This window comes from Anser brachyrhynchus (genome assembly GCF_964034855.1).
Source record: "Anser brachyrhynchus genome assembly, chromosome: 10".
NCBI lineage: Eukaryota > Metazoa > Chordata > Aves > Anseriformes > Anatidae > Anser > Anser brachyrhynchus.
Window position 1 is genome coordinate 4821076 of NC_137705.1, and position 21253 is coordinate 4842328.

Below are 21253 nucleotides of genomic sequence, written 5' to 3' on the forward strand. Positions count from 1 at the left end.
AATTACTCTAGCACAGCTATTAATGTGCTGAATGATAGGATACTGCGCCACGTGACCTTCTATTGTTCATGGTTTTAAAGAGAAAGCAGATCATTTTTCCCCCTTTTCTTTTAAGGGCTATTTTTGCATATCTTCCCATTGTTGTTGAAAAACAAACGTCACAATTCCTATGGAAAAAAATGGGAATTTTTATTGGTTTAACCTACTGTAACTGTAAGACAAAAATTCTGTTTTTCACAACACAGAAATACACAAAGTGTTGGTGCACAATTAATAACTTGCAGGGTAGAAGTGTGTGCTTCTCCAGACGTTTTTCATGTGCTGTACATCAGGTTCACATTTTTTTCCATCCCTACAAATTCCTGAGTCTATCTCAAAAACATCGGGTGAAGTCAGCATTCACTAAACGAACCAAAGATGCAAATGCATTACCGTGCCCTGGATTTGCAGGGTGGTTTTTGTTTGTGGGTGTTTGTGCTTGGGTCCAAGCCTCTTCCCTACAGTGCAAATTCAGGCAGAAGCAGCATCTCAAGTGGTTGCACCCCAGTCATTTGTTGAGGGTTGCTTCTCCAGCCGTTCACCGATGGCCGTGAATGTTTGCTGGGCAACCACATTTTGTGGAAGGTTTACCAGACTTCTCACTTCTCAGCCAAGAAGCAGATTATTAGGAGAAAAGTGATGTTCTGCATTTCTCCTAATTATTTGAGTTTATGCAGTAACTTCTGAAAAGCAAATGAAAGCATGTTTAAATGAAGCAACTGTAAATACCATTCATTAGTAACTTATTTTCCCTTGAGTCTTGTGAAGTGTGATTTTTAAAGACTGCTTTGTCTCTTGAATAGTATTAAGATTACAAGCACATTTTACATTCATGAGGCTGAAAGGCAAAAATGAAATGATCCTGCATTTCTTCACATTGTTAACTATGTGACTAATTTCAATTAATATGCTTATCATACGGAACTGTTCGTGTTTTATTTCTGAAACACGTGTCGTTGTCGTCATCTCCATCCGTTCTTGCCTTCTGTGATAACCTCCAAACCGCTTCCCTTCCCCACTTTCCCTGGAAGTGGCACGTGCCCGCGGCCTCACGTAGCACTGGAGGAACTCACTTCTTGGAGGGAAGAGCCTGGGCCAGATTTGCTACCGCTTATGTGCCCCCTGTAATAAAGTGGGATGATAAATAATGCTCTTTATTGCACTGAGACAGGTCCTCCTTTGGGTTTAAAATAAACCAAGCAGGTTCCTGTCCCTTTGGTTAGATTTGGAGGCCAGATTTCCACGTGGTGCTCATGGTGCAGGGCAGCTTGGGCGAAGCTGTTTAGCGTGGGCAGCACAAGGCAGCGCTGGCACGCTGACCTCCCTCGTGCAGTCAGCTTCCCCATATGCTTTTTCTTTTCCCCGTGCCTCCCCTCTTCTTCTCCCAGACCCCTCCGATGCCTCCTCCATCTGTTTTCCCTCGTGGCCAGGGAGCAGCAGCTCCCTCCCTGCTGTGTGAGGGGAAGGTAGGGGCACTCCAGCTCTCACCAGCACTGTCTTTTCCCAGCGGGTCGCCGGGGGCTTTCGTGCTCCCAAGCCCCTCCCACCACCACCACCACTATTATTATCCTCATAGCAGCTACTCCTCGTGTCCCACCTCTCCCCCAAGAAATTGCTTTACTGCAATTACAAGTTATCACTATGGGTGAAGAACTTGAGTCATTATTTGCCAAGTGCAGGAAATGTGAACCATTCTTTGCATCCCCTAATCACAATGAGTTTGCCGGTTGTTGAATCAAGAAGATAAAAATAATCCTCCCCGTTAGAATAGCTTTTGTAATCATGTGTGACACATAGGGCTGCACATGGAGAGGTCAACGTAAGGAAGAATAAAAGGGGCCATGCTCCTGAAGATGCTGCCGGCAGGGCTGGCCGTCCCACCCCCCCCCCAGCCCTGGTCTCTGGCTCCGCTTGCCTGGGAACAGCTCTGCTGGCTCAGATGGCAACGAGCAAGGAGTTTTGTCCCACGAATTAGGAGCGGACGAGAGCATTCGGTGGGGAGCGCGTTTGCCTGAATTCCCCTCCCATGGGCAGGTTGCATCATGCAGCCCCAGAGTCAGATGGAGTTTTTGGCTCCGCAGCCGGCTGACCTCCCCCCAGCGCAGGTCGAGCGCTGCCGAGCCAGCATCTGGGGCTCTCCGGCGCTGACGCGGCTCGGAAAGCTGCGGATGATGTCAGCTGGATCCGGCTCAGATGGGTGAAATGGTTAAATGTCCTCGGAGTCCCTCGGCGCTACGGCCCTGTAAAGCCCGACCTCCCTCCCTGCGCACCAGTCCCCGCCAAGCGCCGGGCTCCTCGGAGGCTCGGGGCTTCTGCGCTCCCACCTCGCCAGGCACGGGACCGTGCCGTCAACATGAGCTAATCCTGACATACAGTAAATATTAGCAGGCAGAGCGGTGGGAATCAGAAGGGAAATATTTAGCACTTCATTCTCTTTGTACAAAGATTTCCATTTAGAAAGTTAACTGCGGTGTGCCTCTGCGTGGTGGATCTTCAGAACAATGGCAAATCTCAATAAAATGGTCAGATCTCTTAGAGCTCTGAGAAGAGCTGAGTTGCTGATGCTTAAAAAGTGACGGGGGGAGGATTTGTTAGAATTCGTCAGATTTTCGGTTTCTAGTGACAGGGCAGGGCTGTGAATTTCACATGGAGTGGCTCAGCTCTCAGGTGTGTCACTGCAGCTCTGAGAAATCCAGCGTGCACTAACCGCACTCGTGTCATGAGAAAAACAAAGCTCAATAACGTTGTCATCCCGCTGTGTGCCTGTTCGCTCTGCTAGGAGGGAGTTATCAGCCGAGCGAGTAATTTTTTTCTCATTAACCTTTCGTTAAAAACAAAACCAAAAACCAAGCCTAAGCCACAAAAAAAAACCCAAAGCCCCAAAGACAATTTTGCAAAACGAGAATAGGAAAGGCACGTTTTATTTTTTGCAGGAGGTGTAATTCCAAATAGGGAATGGAAAGCTCCATTTTTGCTCGCAAGCCAGTACAGCTATGAATGCATAAACCCAGATGTAAATTACGCTAAATTTCCCTTGGTGGAATCAGTGTAATACCTATCAGAAAGCGCAATATTTAAAAAAAAGCAGCAATTGCAAATAATGTAAATGTGGAGAATGTTTTGGAATAAATGAGCGTGTTGTGCAATGTATAAAAACGTTAGTCATGGCTCTTCATATGTTTGTTTGTGTCCTTGGCAGGCTTCAATGGCTGAGAACAGTATACCTCTATACACTACTGCTTCCATGGGAAATCCCACTCTGGGCAATTTAGCCAACGCGATGAGGGAAGAGCTTAATGGTGCAATGGAGCATACGAACAGTAATGGGAGTGACAGTAGTCCAGGACGTTCCCCTATGCAAGCAATGTAAGTATGGCAGAGATGCGTGCGCTCATCTGGGTGTTCTTAGTCTGCTGGACTGTGGCTTTGGAGTCTCTGCACTTTGTTTCTGAGGTTCTTGGAGTGAGCAGCACAAGCAGAGACCTCCATTTGGGGACCCGCTTAGGCTGACGAGGACATAAAAGGGCCTCTTGCCACCTTTTTCACATAAAGGAATCAGCTCGGTCCAGTCTGACTAGCACACAGAGCTGTAAAATTTTTAACTCATTTGCAATTCTCTTCTTTAAACCTTGGACTGTAGGGTTGCGAAACTCTTAAGGGAACTGTGTTTTTTGTAGAAAAAAATGGTCTTTCTCTCCTCTTTGGACCAAGCGACAAGCGCGCCCGGTGGGGCAGAGCTGGGAAATGGGCGGCTTTGGCGGGTTTGAGAAAACACTCGATGCACAGCGGCCTTGCTAAGCATTAATGATGGCACACGTGAAGGTCTGCATGATTTATAGATTGCTCTTAAAATATCAAAAAGAAAATTAATAGGAGCATTATAGCAACAGACGGCAGTATAATGAGTGCATATATAACCGCATGAAGTAATGGGGGATTGCTGTCCCTGCTCAACATGAATGGCACCAGGGCAGCCAGCTCGCAGAGGAAAGGGTAAGGCAGGAAGGGTGTGATGCCCCTATGGGTGTGTTCAGTATTTATGGGGTGACGGAGCGAGTTTGCAAAGCTGTAAATTCCCCCCTCCCCTCAAATTGCACACTGGATAATTGGCAGCTGGCGAGGAAGCCGGAGTTTATAAGTCTTGTAGTTCTCAAATTTTAAAAACTATCCGGAGCGGTCGACTACCTGTGCAAGTGAACGCGTGTGAGAGCAGCGCTGCCATGCTGCTGGTGTTATTAGCACGGCTGTAAAATTACTGGCTGACTTGCCACGGCTCACATTACGCATTAAAAAGAGAACTAATTTGTAGTCTTTCACTTCAAAGTAATTTGAATAAGGGATTTACAAAAGTAAGTCTAAATCAAAAAGTAGAAAAACATTAACCTAATACCACTGTAGTAATTAGTTGTGAAACTAATTAGCATTTAATGGCAAAAAAGTTTCCCACCTGCATAATGTGTTGTCAGAGGGGAGGGGGCACGAAGGAATCTGAAGCTCTGGATACTTTGATATCGCAGCATTTTAAATCAGCGCACAATGTGCTTTGAAAAAAAATCTTTAAAGATGGCAACATTCATTTTTAATTAATAATTAATTTAAACATTGTCTTTTACCATTTACTTCAAAACATTCAAATAATGTGTTTAGCTTTTCCAGTGGTTGTTTGTGCAGTATTAATTATCTCTCCCAAAGTAGCATTACATGACACACTTTCCATCTATCACAAACGGATTCATCTTGAGGCAGTTTCAGTCACAATTTGTTATCCTCTGCCCGTGACCACGCAGGGCTGGAGTGAAGGAGGAGTGGAGGGACGTGGGTTTTCTCCAGAAATGAGACTTCTCCCAAGGGTTTCTCCTGGCCTAACAGACGGGGACAAACGTTTATGATGTTGCGTTAATCCAAGTAATTATTTTTTACAAGTTCAAGGCTAGTGTAGTTCGTCCACTTCTCATTTCACGTAAGGTTTCACTGTCTTTGAAGAGACTGTGAGGGGAGAAAAATAACTGAGTTGAAACAGGTTAGGACATCTTCCAGAATTGTGCACAGTCGTGGCCTTTGTTGAACTTAATAATCTTCTCTTAGCACATTGATACCAAGTTGAGGGGCACAGAACAAATACTGGAGAGAGAGAAGGACAGGGGGAGGGATGCTTCATTTTCATTATTCACCAGAAAATCCAATTTTCTGTTGTAATATGGAAATGATTGTTTCCTGAGTGTTTTCATTTTCTCAGAATTGATAATATATGTGTTCTCCGCTGAACATTTCTTTTTGCTTAAGTAAAATGTGGCTAGGTGATGTTCCAATACCAGCCTCTGAGCTTCCCCCTTAAAATGGTGTTTCTAAGTAGTTTGAAGGGATCTAAAGCCAGAACACCATTCAGACGTCACAGGGTTTGCCCTGTTTAGTAAATAAAATCACTAGTCAAGAGCAGTTTTGCAGACACTGTGCAACCTCTGATTTTCAGTGAGCAGGCCTCGTTACTGACATTTTCAATTTTTTTCTCAGAACAGATTTCCTTGTCATAATGCAAATTATTTTTAAACAATTTCAGTACATTAAAATAAATCAAGCTTTAAACTTTATTGTAAGGTTTAGAAGACCTTGTTAACATGACAGCTAGGAAGTCTAACACTTTAGCTGAAGTCTTATTACCGCTCATTCGTTTCCTTTTTATGACACATTGAACCTCGGCTAGGGTTTTTTTTTTTGTTGTTTTTTTTTCCTCTCCCTCCTTTTGAAACACTAGAAAGTAGTCGCATAATTACAGCTTGGGGACATAACACTTTCATCCTGATATGCTCCAAAGGTAGCCACAAAGCAAACTACTCCATGCTGTGTGCACCACCAGAACTCAGTGGCTTTAAACAACAGTCAGCTTTATTAAAAACTCCTCTGTTCCCAGAGTGGACAAACAAAAGAATTACTCAGATGTGAAAAGAAGGGGAATCTGTGTTCAGCAAGGTTATTTATTGTTAACCCCTTCTGGAGTCTTAGGCATCTACTTAAAAGGAATGGGCTGAAATTCTGCTACTACAAAAAAGAAATAGGAAACCCTTTTTTTTTCTTTCTTTCTTTTTCCCTCTCGTTTCTTTTTTTCGCCTACACCAGCATTTACCTTTTCTGTAGTTCAGATACGATGGGTTTTCCTCCCCTGCTTGGGAGATGGAAAACAGAGATTCAGACTCACTTGAGAGATAGAAAAGTCTCCCTTTGCCTTTGAGCTTATTTAAACCGAATGTTGCCAGTTGCTCTGAAATGTTTGAGCAAAATCACTAATTCAGTACGGTTTCCTCCTCACGTGCCGCTTTGTGGTTATGACTGACAGAGTATGCAAGGAGATGAATTATTTTTGTTTTCCATGCAAATCCCTCCCTGGGGGGTTGCGTTACCCAGATATAACCCTCCTAATTTGGGGGATGGAGTTTTTGCCAAGCTCGCTGTCTGATGCCTGTCCAACACGTGAGCTCTGGGAAGAGGGCGGTGTGGCCGTGCCTCCCCGTGCCTTTGTGGCCCTCCCTGGCGATGTCTCGCTCAGGACTGAGCAGCGTGAGTTAATGCTTGCTTTGCTTTTCACTCCTTAAGTTTTGCTTCAACTTCTGGGAACCGAACCAAACCTCAAAGAGAAACTCACTTAAAACCACCTGGTTTCACCTGCTTTCATAACAAAACCATAAGGTGGTCAGGGTTTGCTTTGGAAAGGTTCAGAGCCCTTTGAAGGAGCTTTCACAGAATTTCGGGTTGTTGTGTGCACAGTGGGTACCTCCCTTATCTGCTGGCACCAGTTCATTTCTGCCCACGAAGCAGTGCAAGGATGTGGTGGGAGACTGCGACGTGGTCCCCGCATGAAGAAATTCCCTTCCACATGCCGATGCCACCTCTGTGTTGCGTGAAGCACATTCTCCTCTTACCTTTGAAAATGTTCCATCTGCATTTCCAAAAATAATAATTAAAAAGCAAAAATAAGCCTGGCAGCAACATCAAAACCAAAAAGGCAACAAGCAAGGCTTCTGAATTAGAACGGCAGGAAAAAAGGATCCCAGACATAAAGGCTGCATAGCACACTCTTAACCGGTCTGTGTGTGTAGTCGCTCTTTGCCCCCTTTTCTTCTGTTTTTCATTTCACGTTTTCTCCCAAGTGAGGGCCCCACAGCCTATTCATAATGTAAGTTTTTCTAGTTGCAACTAATCAGCATGGTTTCATGTTCGCTCGGGCCACGAGCCGCCAAGACACTCAGCACATGCCCACCGGCGTGCTGGCTTCATCCAGCGGGCCGTTTCATGCACTGAAGAGGTTGGTTAGTTCTGAACCCCTGATATTTGAATCTTGTCCTCCTTTTATTTTTTTTCCCCTTTTTTTGATAACTGTGTCAAAATGGCGTGAGCTACACCTTCATCCTCGTGGCAGCTGGGGTTTGCCAAGGCCCCACACGGAGCACTGTGGGGCAGGGGAGGGATATTTCCCGTTGGCACTGGTCCTCCCAGTTCATCAGCATGTCCCTCCCCAGGGACAGGGGATAGGGGTGTTGGTTTTAGGGATGCTTCTTCTGCCTTTAATGATGTGCAGCTAAAATAATTCAATGTGCAGAGGAACCTCTTTGATCCAGACGTGTTTTGATAGGACTCGTATTTGTAAATTTAAAGGGAAAAGGTGTGTGTGTGCGCGGATACTGCTCGGCAGTAGCATCACTTCTCCCCACCGTTCCTTGGTTGGACAGGCAGGAAGGTGCAGATAATGCCTAAGTATTGATCTAGCACTTCACAACTCAAGAAGCTGAAATATGCAGGGACTTGAAAGGCATTTGCAGCTCACATTAGAGATGTGTGTAGTCAGCAACTTAGGTGCTTCCCAAACTGAGCCAGGTTCAGGCTGAAATGAATAAACAGGGGGCAATGCGGCTTTGTACGCGGTACCAGCGTACGGCTGGTTCACCTTGATCTCTTGTAACAGGCAGGGCTACCTTTTCCCTGTTCAGTGATTTATTCTTGCTGCCTGTCAGTGCAACAGAGTACACAAAGTATTGTTGTTCCTCTCTACGCAACACGTAAAATAAAATACAGCTATTTTAAATCATTCATTTCAAAGCAAAGCTGCGCAAGGAGAGAAAAAGTTCTTACAAGGAATGCTTGCACTTCGGATTACGTTTTCAAGTAGCCTACGTGAAGGGGTTAAATCAGCTCACATGGAGAAAAAACAAGACTCTAGGAGGTAGATATCTACTCAATGAGAGACAGAGTGGGACTTGAACTCATTAACACTTTATTTTAAGGGATTGCCTACAACATCAATTATTTAGGAAGCAAACAGGGTCTCCATTGCTGTGTCGCATTATTAATACTTGGTAATGTCAATAAAATTCTACTTTCCTATAAAGTCCCACCAACAAGACACTATTGACTCACATGGCTATTTTACATTTCAAAAGCTGCCGAACAAAAAAAGAAAAGGTAATTTGTATTTGTATAGGATTTGTTGTAAATATGATTTACGAACAACATTTTTCAATTGTTATCATACCCGTTTTGAATGACCAAGCCCCGTTCCCCTGCGGGTTATTCATGTGCTATGCCATAATGAGAAATTTGGCAGATCTCATCTCTTTAGTACATCCTTGTGCCCACCATGAGCTGGGGATCATGTTCTGCCTTGTTTACAGCTGACAGCGTTATTATTCTCGTTAGGACTGTGCTTTCTTATCATATTGTTGTGTTGAGCGAGCCTTTTCCTCTCTGTTTGTGTTTCCTGGCAGGGCTTTTCTTCCCTTATTGACAGTTTGTAAAAATATGCATTAATTTGGAGTTTAAAGCATGTATCATGGTGTCTCTTTGCTGTGTTTGCTTGAAGTTGATTAATGATAGAACCTCACTTGGGGTCGTCCTCTGGAGAGTTGTCTCACAGGTTCTGCATGTTAACGAGAGACGCCGCACACACAGCGCGCGGTGATTAGCCCAGCCTCCGCCGGCTCGGCGGGCTGACAAACCGCCGCTTTGCTTTTCGGCTGCTTATTCCGCTTATTTATCCAAAGATTGTATTAATCAACTTAATATGTCAGCTGAGAGCGTTTTCTCTCAATCCTGAGGCGGAAGCCCCATCGAGGTGCTCCTCCCAGAATCTTTTCCCAGGGAAGCAGGGCGGTTGAGCGCTGCCTCCCCGGCGAAGGCTTCGCGTGGCTCCGGTGCCTGGTGCCCACGTTGCGGGGCTGCTCCTTGGTGCCCGGAGCTCCGGCACCTGGCATGCCACCTCCCGACGCCCAAACCGCCCCACGGTTCTCCCCAAACTGCCTGAGCTGTCAAAACCATTTCTTAACGAGCAACTTGCTGATTGACCGTGTCTTCATTTTCGCAGGCACCCCGTGCATGTCAAAGAAGAACCGCTAGATCCAGATGAAAATGAAGGCCCGCTATCCTTAGTGACAACAGCCAACCACAGTCCAGATTTTGATCACGACAGAGATTATGAAGATGAACCTGTAAATGAGGACATAGAATGAGTATGTCTGACATCATTATCCTGAGAATGAAGATTGGAAGAACACGTCAAACTTAGCTGTGAAATCTCTCCATTATTGTACAGTCTGGAGGATTCTCAGTCCACTTTGACAACTATGAAATATGTTAACTCTTAGTGCCATCAAGTATCCCATTTGGGAGTATTTTTGATTTTTCTACTTTTTGTTGAAAAAAGGAATTTGTACTCTGTGCATTGGATGGACTTGTTTGGTACTTGGGATTTTCCTCTCTTACAGTCAACATCAGTGTTGTAAATTTGCTAAACTGATTCACTTACATTTAGCAGCCAACTGTGGACTGCAGGTCCTGCCAATTTTGGACACTTGAGGACATCAAACTGAGCATGTACACCTGAACTGCAGATCAAGTCTTTGCCCAGATTTTAAGGATTCCAATGGACAACATATTTGCACAGTACTGCATGTTGATTATCACTGCCTTTACTCCATTTGTGTTGTTTTTTTTGGTTTTTTTTTTTTTTTTTGCTTCCATTTGGGATGGGGAAGGCCTGTGTGTGCACGTGTGTGGATATGTGCGTGTGTGTGTGTGTGTGAGCGTGTATATCGGGGAGGGGTTAAAAGAAAAAATTATCCCAAACTTTTTAATGTATTGCTTTTATTCCCCCGCCCCACTTCTCCTCTACCATTTTAAGTTCTGACCTCAGGCCTCATCTGGGCCCAGGGCCTCTCGGAGGCTTCAACGTTTTCTGTACTTTGTGATGAATGTTAATAGGTGTTTTTATTATACGAAGCTGAATGTCATTGAATTGTTTGTAGTTTTTTCTGTCATTCATTCCAGTTTCCTTCAGATGCCACCATGTTTTCTTTAGCTATGGAAAACATTCCATTTCGGTGTCTCTTTTTTTGTTGTTTTTTGAAAAGGTCCCAAATGCTGCACTATACATGTGGAAGGGTTGTCCAACGGAGAGAGAGAAACGAAGTACTGCAAGAATGAGAATGAATGACAGATGAACATAGAAACACTGTAGGAAGCAACACAGATTCATTCCACAAAGCAGTATTTTTTTTGGGTTTGGTTTTTTGATTTTTTTTTTTGGCAGCAATGGTGAATATTAGCAAATGCCACAAAATTGAACAGCACAAAGAAAAACGTATGCAGCACCAACAGAATTCACTTATATTAGAGAATGAATAGTACAGTGGCAGGTTCTCGGTTGTTTAACGTGAGTTTTAATGGGTCAACAAATCTTTCTGGAATATCTAAGATTACCGAGATGGGCACCTATACATTTATTATTACTTTTTTTTTTCTTTTTGCATTTGCATTTGCAAATAGTGGTTGGAAAGATGACTTCATTAAATTGTTATTGTACGTGGTGATGTTTCACGGTTAAACATCAGTTCAGGATTGCTTGGTGGCATTAATCTGTTTGAATACAAATTAGATTTCAGATTGAACTTGTTATGGGAGTTAATAAGGACAGAGACCCACTAATGCTAAAGTGTTAATTTCAGCTGTGCAAATCCAGTACTGCAGTTAAGATTGTTATGCAATATTACACCAGCCAGTATCAAAACCGCACCGTAGGAAACGGGAAATAATAGGAGAGAATTCGGGGCTTGTTAGGCAAAACTGGCAATGCTCTTCAAAGCAAACATGACATACAAAATTTGTTGCTATAGGTCAGTAAACCTTGGTCACCAAACACCTAAATATTTTCATTCTGCAACCACTTTTCCGTCACTCATTTATTTATGTAGGACTGTAGCTTTTTTATTATTTCAAAAAGCCTTTCAGAGCTTAATTTATATTCTTCTTTGTACCTTTTTTTTTTCCTAAAATTACCAAAGATATTACACAAAGGTAAATTATGTTCTCTGTTATATGCTTTATCTTGTGAAGCCAAATATCCTCTTATTGTTGATCAAAGGAGGTTGAAGAATTTAGAGGGAAATGACAAGATGTGGGCTATTGCTAACCTGAGAGGGAAACTGCTCCTTTATTCTAGAAAATTTAGAAGGCCAAGTAGATGTCTGAACCAAAGTTGTTACTTTTTATTTGTAGCTCTTTACAGTGACCAAAATGAAATTCTGTAAAGAGGAATCAGGAGAGCTTTTGAGGCTAAAACTAGGAAACAGTGTTACTAGGGGAGCTAGAGATGGAAGCTGAGAAAGCAAAGACGCAGCTATTTTGCAGAAAATTAGGGTATCAGATAAAGGAGACAGTTTAATAAGACACAGAAGAGAACAGAAAGGCTCCCGCAACGTAACTGGACCACACAATAGTATTTCTAGAATTAAAAGAAAAAAAAAATGGTCTTTGGTTCTACAGATTGTGTGCCACTTCTGTTTTGGGATTGTGCTAGAATGACTGCTTTAATTTTGTTTGATCTTGGCAAATTCGCTCAGTTTTGTTTAGTTTTTGGTCAGCATTTTTCATAAGGAAATAACACTCCTGTCCACTCATAAGCTTTGGTACAAGAAATTTTATTGGCAGTTACTTTTATAAAATTCAACTCTGCATTCTGTTTCAAAACAAAAAAAAAAAAAAGAAGAAGAGAAAAGAAAAAAAAGGGCAGTCTGTGGTCATTTGAAACATTTTTTTTTTTAAATTATATCCAGGCAGCTTCGTGACGTGCCGGCGGTAGCCAGATGGGGATCATGAGAATTGAGCCCTGTACTTCTAAACTGAGTGGTTTGCTGGTTAGTTCGGTATTCAGAAGGGGGATAAAAATCTGGTAGATTAGTTCATTCTCAGCATGTGTAGCTAGACATGAGTAAAGATAACAGCATGAGAAACTGTTAGTACGCATACCTCAGTCCAAACTGTTAGGGAATGAGTAAATAAAAAATACATTTCACTCAGTTGCACTTAGTTGTATGTCTTGCATGCTTAGTCTAAAGACTGTAGCAAAAATAAAAAAAATAAAAAAACAGAAAAAGAAATAAAAAATTAGATTTTAACATATCTGGCAGGTGTCGCAGCCTTGCAGAAGAACCAACTGAAAATCTCAGGCTTTACATCAAGCAAACTTCACTATGATTTTTACAATTCTGATTCTGTATCCCTTTGGATATACGGTTGCTTCTTTAGGGAGGGGTTTATTATGTTGTACATATATATCCCACTGTGTCTGTGTGAGCCTTTGTCTTTTGGGGGGAGGGTGGGGAGGGAGGAAAAGGTGGAAAGGTCCTTTTTTTAGATATCATTCCTCAAAAGGAATAAATGCAGACCTGTTTGTCAAAACACCTTTTGCTTTTTGTGCAACTGCTTTATATTAACTATACTAAAAAAATAGCTTTGAAAAAAAAACTACTGTATGTAATGGAATTGCAGAATACGCTGCACATGTATTTTATTTAGTTATCCTTGCTTTAAGAATATTGGATGACATTTGCTGACATGTGGGAGAAAATCCCTGACTTTTTTTTCAGCTTTTAAATTGTAACATAGTTGACAGATTTTTTTTTTCTCCTGTTATCATTGATCGAAGCATTTTTGTACAGTTTTTGTGTTTAAGCTGTTTTTTTTGATACTTTCCCACCCCTTCTGTTATCTTACCACTGCCTTTTCTGGCTGTCTTAAACAAAGTTCATATATTTGAAAGGAAAAAAAAAAAGTCATTTAAAAAAAAATGTTTTTCTCCTGCTGCAGTAAATATTTTGCATGATGAGTTCCAGGGTCACACTTTCAAAGTTTATCAGTGAAGTAGTGATTAATAATGGGGGAGTGTCAAACTATTGAACTTTTGTATAAAAAAAAAAAACTTTACAAGGTGCCAAGATGTAAAGACAATTTGTTACATGTTTTTTTTCTCAAAGAAAAGCGTACATTATGAAAGTAGTACCATGTATCAGGTAAATCGCTGTCAGGAATGAGAGTCAAAGCCTTCCTTGTCCACAAAAAAAAAAAAAAGTTTGTAAATGTAAAACCTGTTAGGTTTCTGCATTCAGCTAGAAGTGAAATGAAAAATCAAGGCTTATGTAGAGTAAGTGACCACAAAATATGACCTTTTTTGATTCTCACTCGCAAGAGTCCAGCCACAATTCCTGTAATTCCCCTCTTCTGGAGCCCTGACTTCAGGAAGAGACTGGGGCAGGGATTCTGATTCTACAAATATTGCAGATCATTAGATATTTTATATATATACACACATAAATATATATATATAAAGTTTTTAAAAATAATTTTGAACTATTGTAGTTTTCAGATTGCCAATAATCTCACGTTCATTATAGCATGGAAGAAAAAACTCTTTTGAAATCCTTTGGTACCTTTGGTTAATGAACTCAGATTGAGTTTTTAGATGTTTCAGAAGTCATTTAGTATTCTAGTCTTGCGAGGTGAATTTGCAGTAATGACTGCATTTTAATGGACCCAGAACAGGTAACAAACTATCTTCTACCCATAAGCCTTGATGAAAATGGTACAGTCCAGACTGTTAGCATGGTGCTTTGTGTGTATGTGCTGCCAGTAACAAGATTTTTTTTTTTTTTTTTGATAAGGCATAAAAGAAACTCATTCCTTACATCAACTGTAATTCCATCATTCCATGTCTGTTGATACAGACAATAAAAAATGTTGTGTAGTCAGTACTAATTACTGACATTATAGCATTCTCAAATGCAATAAAAATGCTGGTTGTTCACACTGGTAATGCAAGTTGCCATGTCCTAAGTTTTTGTTTTGTTTCTCCCCTCCCGATGACTCCCGTGTCGCATCCTCTGCAGCTCTGGGCCCCAGCGCAGACCCCCACGGAGCAGTTGGTTGCATCTCACCCATGTCCCAGCACATTCGTGGACAGTCTCATCGCTCTCGTTGGGTCTCCCCACCCACATCAAATCACAAGATTTCAGCTGCAGTTTTGTGGCTGGTCTGAACAGGGTGGTTATTTAAGTGTTGAGCACTGGAAATGAGGAGGATGCTGTCATCGGAAAAAATTCATCTGCTTTTCCAAGCAAGTCCATCGGTGTTTGGCCATTATGTTCATGGGGAGTTGGGGGTATTTGCTTTCTCACTGGACTTTACTTCAAAGGTGAAAGCATGAAAGAAGGGTTTGGGTCCTAATCATGCAAATCCTTCCAAATGGGAAACCGTAATGGGAGCTGTGCTGCTGGCTTCAGGAGGAAGGGCTTGGCAGGTATTGTACATAGGCAAAACCAGGACTGCTCAACCTCTCAGTCCACCACGAGAGCAAAATTCCAAGTTATGCTGTCACCTGAGACAAACTTTGAAGGAAAAACCTACTTTTCTTTTGAGTAAGCACGCATTTATTTTCTTCATCAAGTTTTATAAAGAAAAATAAAATGTTTAATAACTAGCATTAGCAGCAAACTAAAATTTCAGAGGAGAGATTTTTTTTCATGAATAATTCATTAAAATTTCACATCTGCAAGATTAGTCATCCAAATAAAATGCTAATGTCAAAAACATGCACCGTCTATAATATTCTCATCAAGAAATCTTTTTGCATATAATGATAAATGCTTAAATTAGTACAAATGATTTTATAAAAATATTCTATCATAAAATTATACCAGATAACTACTTTTTTTGAGGGGGGGGGAGGGCGAATCTTGCACACTCATTATAATGTGTCTCAAAATGGTACTGATGGTTAGATTTTAATAATCAAAACTACAGAGAATAAAATTTGGGTTTGATCATGGATTGCACTTTTATCACTAGTGAAATTTTAGTGCACTGGAGAGGTCCCACTTCTGTAATTACAAAAAGTTTCCTGTCAATGGCAGAGAACTATTAATTTTGGCAGGACTGCTCTGCATCTCTAAAGCAAACGTGGTAGAGCTGCCTTCAGGTAAAGGAGGAAAAAGGCCCTGAATGAAGTCCAGGGGGCTTCTCAGCCCCTTGGTTGAGGACAGCACAGACCAAGAGGGGAATCCTGGCAGCTTCTGAGCTCTGAAGCTGTCACAGATGACTTACTTATTTCACCTACCTGCACATTGCTGCACTGGTGCACCTATTGCGCGTGTGAGGCTTGACAATTCAGCCCAGCATTTGTCATCTGCTGGCTTTCTGTGGCCTCTGATTTAAGGAAAGCTGCTGGGGGTGCTGTGTGATGCACTTGCCCTGAGCCGAGGAACAGGATCAGGCCCTTCCCTTCCTGCCTGAGTTAATGCTTCCTAAGGAGGGGAAGGGAGCATGGCCCTTCGCTGGGTGCTAAACACAGCTTTCTGTATCATCTTTGCATGAATAATCACAGGTCTCCTCCCTGGCAGCCATGTTGTGGAACTTCACAAAAAGGCCTTCCTCTTTCACAGTGCTGCTACCAGCAGCAGCCAGCTGGAAAATACCTTTTCCAGTCCCAAACATTGATTTCCATCACAGCTGAAAGCACTTTTATGATCAGGGGTGAGGCAATGTGTCTCCAAAGAAAACCAGAGGACAGTACACAGCTTTTCTGGGTTTCTTTTGTACCAGGGAGGGAAGCAGAAGACAACCTCGGCCTAGCACAGGAGGTGGAGACACACCATGAAATGGCAGTCGCTGTGCTCGGTTACACACAGCTGCCGATGATCTGTGTGGTGACATCTGGCTTGGGCTGTGATCACAGAGTATGACAGATTTCACATTAGTGGCCTAATGTAAGGACCCACCAGCTCCTGGTACTGCTTGCTCCCACACAGGCTCACAGATACACCCTTCTTCACAACAAAGCCTAATTAGCCCTCCTTGACCTACTGATTAGTCTGTGACCTCTTGTAGGGCAAGAGGGAATGGCCTCAAGTTGCACCACGGGAGGTTTAGGTTGGAAATCAGAAGAAATTTCTTCTCAGAAAGAGCAGTCAGACATTAGAATGAGTTGCCCAGGTTGGTGGTGGAGTCACCATCCCTGGGGGTGTTTAAGGAAAGGTTGGACCTGGGGCTTAGCAACAGGGTTTGGTGGGTGATATTGGTGGCAGGGAAATGGTTGGACCAGATGAACTTGGAGGTCTTTTCCAGCCTTAATGATTAGAAATAATTAGAAATAATTATTCTATGATTCAGCGATGATCTTAAATGTTCATTTAATGGTGTATTAATCAGGGCCATCATTAATCCTCCTTGTAGTGGTGGTGAGCGCTACCCTTCACCCTAATACCAATTCGTTGGCCATGACCAGCCGCTGGCCACCCCACCACTGTCATGGGCATCGGTGCGTTGTGGCCCCCACACACGGGGCCACACAGGTGGCCCTGCGTACCCTTTGATGGTTTGTCCCCAGCCGCCATGGCTGAGGCCTAGTAAAGGCCCTCTCTTTGCCCCATTTTGTCAGCTCCATTAGATAGCTGCAAAATACATGAGCTAGAAGTAGCAGAAGTAGTAAACAACAACATTGCTTTAGGGTATTTAACACAAAATGGCCTCTCCTCCCTTTTTATTCAGGGAAAAAATTCTCCATGTGGAGGAAAAGGAAAAAAAAAAAAAAACACCACTGTGGCTGTAGCTGTGTCTATTTGTTTGGAGGCCTTCAGCGGCCATTTTTGATGCATCTCAGAAGCCTGAAAACATTTTTTTTCTTCAAGTTATAATGGTAATTTGAAGGTAACCGTCCTTTCAAGGATTAATTCCAGCCAAAGCAATAACCATTATTTACCAGAGTTTGACATTTTTATCACTCATCATATTAGCAAATTTCCATTGAAAATGCTAAAATGGTTCGTCATAAGGCACATAACTGCTTTGGCTGTAAAAATGACCAACACAAGTGCCTGTACTCAAACATTAAATTATACTGTAATTAATAAAGACAGTTAAACTGTCTACTAGCAACAGCAATTTAGGTAACCACATTTGATCGGCTATAAATTGTAACTACATTAAAATTCCAGAAATATTAGCAATATGGATTACTTGATGGAAATAGGTGCTGATCACCAACACTCCTATTTTACAACGGAAGCACAGGTCATGTTGGCCACAAAACTGTGGGCGAAGATCAAGGCTGAGTACTTTTAATCTTGTGAAACAAGCAATTACAAATAGTTGCATCGATTTGTTAAAAAGCTTTAGGTGACATAAATTGTTTCCTGTTTAGCTTATTGCTCTGATACATAAATGTCACTGAGTATAATATTAATTAGGGTCACAGAACAACAAGGGTCGGGTGATATAGTGTGCAATCATGGATGTGTCAATCCTTTGTGAGCGCTGCGGAAGGCAAGAAAAGCCCAGGTCTCCTCCACTGCAGCGCTCAGCTCCTAATTTTATGTGATGACAAAAGAAAGTAAAGGAAACCGTGTTTTAATATGTGAAGTAATTACTTTAGTACTAGTATAATTTTACGGTTTAGGATAAATTACAATGTTTTCATTCTCGTGCTCTTGCCACATAACATAAAAATCCACATATAGCATCAATAAAATAGAATACTGTTTATAAAGGCTTTCTGCTGCACAAGACCAACACTATTTCTCCTAGCATATGGAAACTAAGCACACATTTCAGTCTGGTGTGTGTTTCTACACTTAATATTTTTTAAAAAAAAAACAAAATGGGCTGTGCAGGTTATTTACTTAACATAAATCAAATGTGTCATATACACTGTTTCTTTGGATTGGCATACAACTTAGAAAAATACAGTAAGATTCTGAAAAATCTGGAGAAAATTTATTAAATATGATTTTTACTGTAATAGAATATTAATGTAACCCAATGCTCATTTCCCATTAAGTTGATCCCTTTTTAATACACACATGCTTTTTATTATTTTGCACTCATGCGAAAATTCCACATTCAGAGAGTTTCCATCTCCTTAGGAATGTCTCTGGCAAAGGCACAGTAAGAAATCTTGAACTGAAAAAAAAATAGACAGCAAATATCGAACGATAAGATGTGGCAAAGCGCTGATGAACTGAAGCAAAAGCCAATGATATAATAAAGGGTAAAAAGGCATTCAACACTGCAATGGGAACGGTAGAAACAATTTCACTTTAAATCCCTCCTTCTCGCTGCCACTGTACCACGGCACAGATGAAAATGTTTGATTTGCAACATAAAAGATTCATTAATTACCACTTGAATATTTAAAGCTATTTTGCAGACTAACAGAGGTAGATAAAGCACTGAATTAAAACCTCTAATAAAATTGTAAAAATATTTCTGCAAGTTTACCAGTGTTGCGATTCCTCCCAGTTTAGGGAGCCAGGCTTGGCTTGTTACAGAATGATTTTTTTTTCAAGTGGGTATTTGAAGTAAGATGGTGCGATTGCACAGCGCTATTTGTCTCTCATTTTCAAATGTTTACCAAATACTTACTTGGAATCTCTCTCTTCACATGTGGTTACCCTTCATGGGAGAAGTAGCTTCTACAAAACAATACAATGGATTATGAGTGTGTTTGAGCTATACTTTCATTTTAATACATTTCCATATACAGTAAAAACTCGTCTACACATAAGTCTGGTATAATATTCTCTCTTATGTGAGGCAGTTGTACTTTGTGGGGGGAAAAGTCAGTTTATTGTACTATAATTACCCTTATTAGACTTTAAAAAATAAAACAAAAAACAACAACAACAGAAGAAACCAACTTGGAACAGTATCCTCTTCTGCAAGGGTGGAGAACTTGAGCAAATTGCAGAAATGTGCATTGTCGAGAACATCATTGTAACTGTACAGTGCCGTTGTAACTGCAAACTGCACAATGCACCCTGAATTTGCACCACGGAGGCAGAGCTGTTAGGTCAGGGCTTCATGAATCTCTTGTATTACAAAGGATCAATCGTGTATACGCCCAAAAAGCATAGTGTAATTTACAAAGAAAGAAAGAAAGAAAGAAAGAAAGAAAGAAAGAAAGAAAGAAAGAAAGAAAAGTAAATATATATATTTATTTGCACAACATCTGCCTGCAGGCAATGGTAATTTAGTCTAGCCTCAAAGTGTTCTGAGCCCCACTTACCAGCTGATACAAATCTTGGTGGCTGAGAAGCTGAATTTGACACTTAACAATTGCAAATATTAGTTTTTACCTGTTTGCTTTCAGCTGGCAGTCAGATTTTATTTTTTTTTTAAACAACATTCTATTTTTAAACAAATGACTATTTGTGATCCACAACAGTACAGCGAGGGCTTGATTGCAGGATGAGGGTTGAAAGCTACAGTAACAGCTCCTTCAACAGTATGTTAACAAATGTAACTAGAGCCAAAGTGTATGAATTTAATAAGAGAAAAACAGTTTCACTCCTTTCTCATCGTCATTAATTTATGCAGTTGGCCAATGAAATTCAAAAATGTCCAGTTGTATTTGGATACACCCTTTACACAACTGCTCATATTGTAATTACTGAGTGTCCACCCCAATTAAACGGATTTTGAAAGCATTACACTGGATTTGTATGTGAGGTGCCTGATTTCAAACGTTACTGGCCAAGAGCATCTGATGAGGCCGCTGTGCTGCAAAACGAGCCCCGCTATGGGCTTCCTTAACCTGGACCCCACCTTCATGGGCAAACCATAACACTGAGTCTTGCCAGAAAGGAAAGGGCGGTCTCACAATAATTCAGACCTTGTCCTTTCATATTGTTTTTGGAAAGCCCTTTCCCCCCCTTTTTTTTTGGTTCAATCTGCTTGTTCATTTTCGTTTGTGTTGGGCACAGTAAGAGCCTGTCCATCTGAACCACAGGGCCCGCTGCGGTGCCAAGCGGGTCCCGCGCAGGTGCCTTTCGCTCAGCTGAGCATCGCTGCTGGTGCACTTGGTGTGCTTGAACAAATGGGTTTCTCCCAGTAGATTGTAAGCATATGTGTATACATACCCAAATATGCTTTTAAATATGGGAAAGAAGTTATGCTAATCAGAGCTTCTTGAAACCTGAAATGGAAGGAGCCTTAGGACTTCTGACTTCCCTGACACCACTGGATTTAGTATAGATGGCCACGTGGTTATCAACGGGAGACGGGAGCTGGCCCCAGCCTGGCAACGGCTCTTACCCATCTTTGCCTTGAGTGTTGTGAGAAGTCCTTCAATAGCAAACACGCACACCCATCCATCACAGTTTTGGCTTTGTCACATCGGCAGGCATGCAGGAGGGGAAAATTATATTCACGGGCCATGACATTTATTGAAAACAAAAATAAGGAAAATAAAAAGTAAAAGTTTTTATTATTTTGGCAAGGACTAGAGTTTAATTTTAATTACATGCTGAGGTTTTTTTTCCTCCTGTTTCCTAGACATACCGGACAGACTTGTACTATATATGATTGCACGGACAGAGCTCTGGAGAACCTTCCAAACACATGGTGCTGATGCCTGGTGCTCACCCTTGCTATTTTTAAATGCTGCTGCTTTATGCTGCATTTTCAAAGCTTCTCCCTGACACCTCATGCAGTTTGGAGCATTCTCACCTGTTTACCACACTACCGAGTGCTGGCAAATTCAAAACAAAAACATCTGATAAAAATCAAATATGATGTTGCTAACTGCAAAGTTCATTTCCCCTCAGAAGTCCTTCTTTAATTATAAAACCCGCATAACCCATTTCCTTTGGTGTGCAGAAAGGTGTGTAATTAAACTATCAGCATAATACCTTTCTACATGTAAAACCTGCACTTATGAACTTTAACTGCTGAATAAAAACTCCTATTACATGACCATTAAGTATTATGAATAAAGCAAGTCATTGTAGTACTTGATTAATTTTTATGCACTAACCATTGTGTTCAGCACAAATTTGGTTTCTGTAGGTGGCCTCTCTCCTGTCCTGGTGGCTCAGCCATCTTCTACACCAAGGTCCAAGGGTGC

The 21253-nt window shown here is 41.6% G+C and overlaps 1 protein-coding gene across 32 annotated transcripts in view; it reads left to right on the forward strand.

The window, feature by feature from the left end:
• Positions 1-14170, forward strand: part of FOXP1 (forkhead box P1) — a 384485-nt gene extending 370315 nt beyond the window's left edge. For all 32 annotated transcript variants that reach the window (XM_080606041.1, XM_080606022.1, XM_080606050.1 and 29 more), the window contains 2 exons: positions 3239-3405; positions 9389-14170. In XM_080606041.1, the coding sequence (XP_080462167.1) occupies positions 3239-3405; positions 9389-9533 (312 nt within the window). In that variant the 3' untranslated portion in view covers positions 9534-14170. The remainder of the gene's footprint in view (positions 1-3238; positions 3406-9388) is intronic.
• The last annotated feature ends 7083 nt before the right edge of the window (positions 14171-21253 follow it).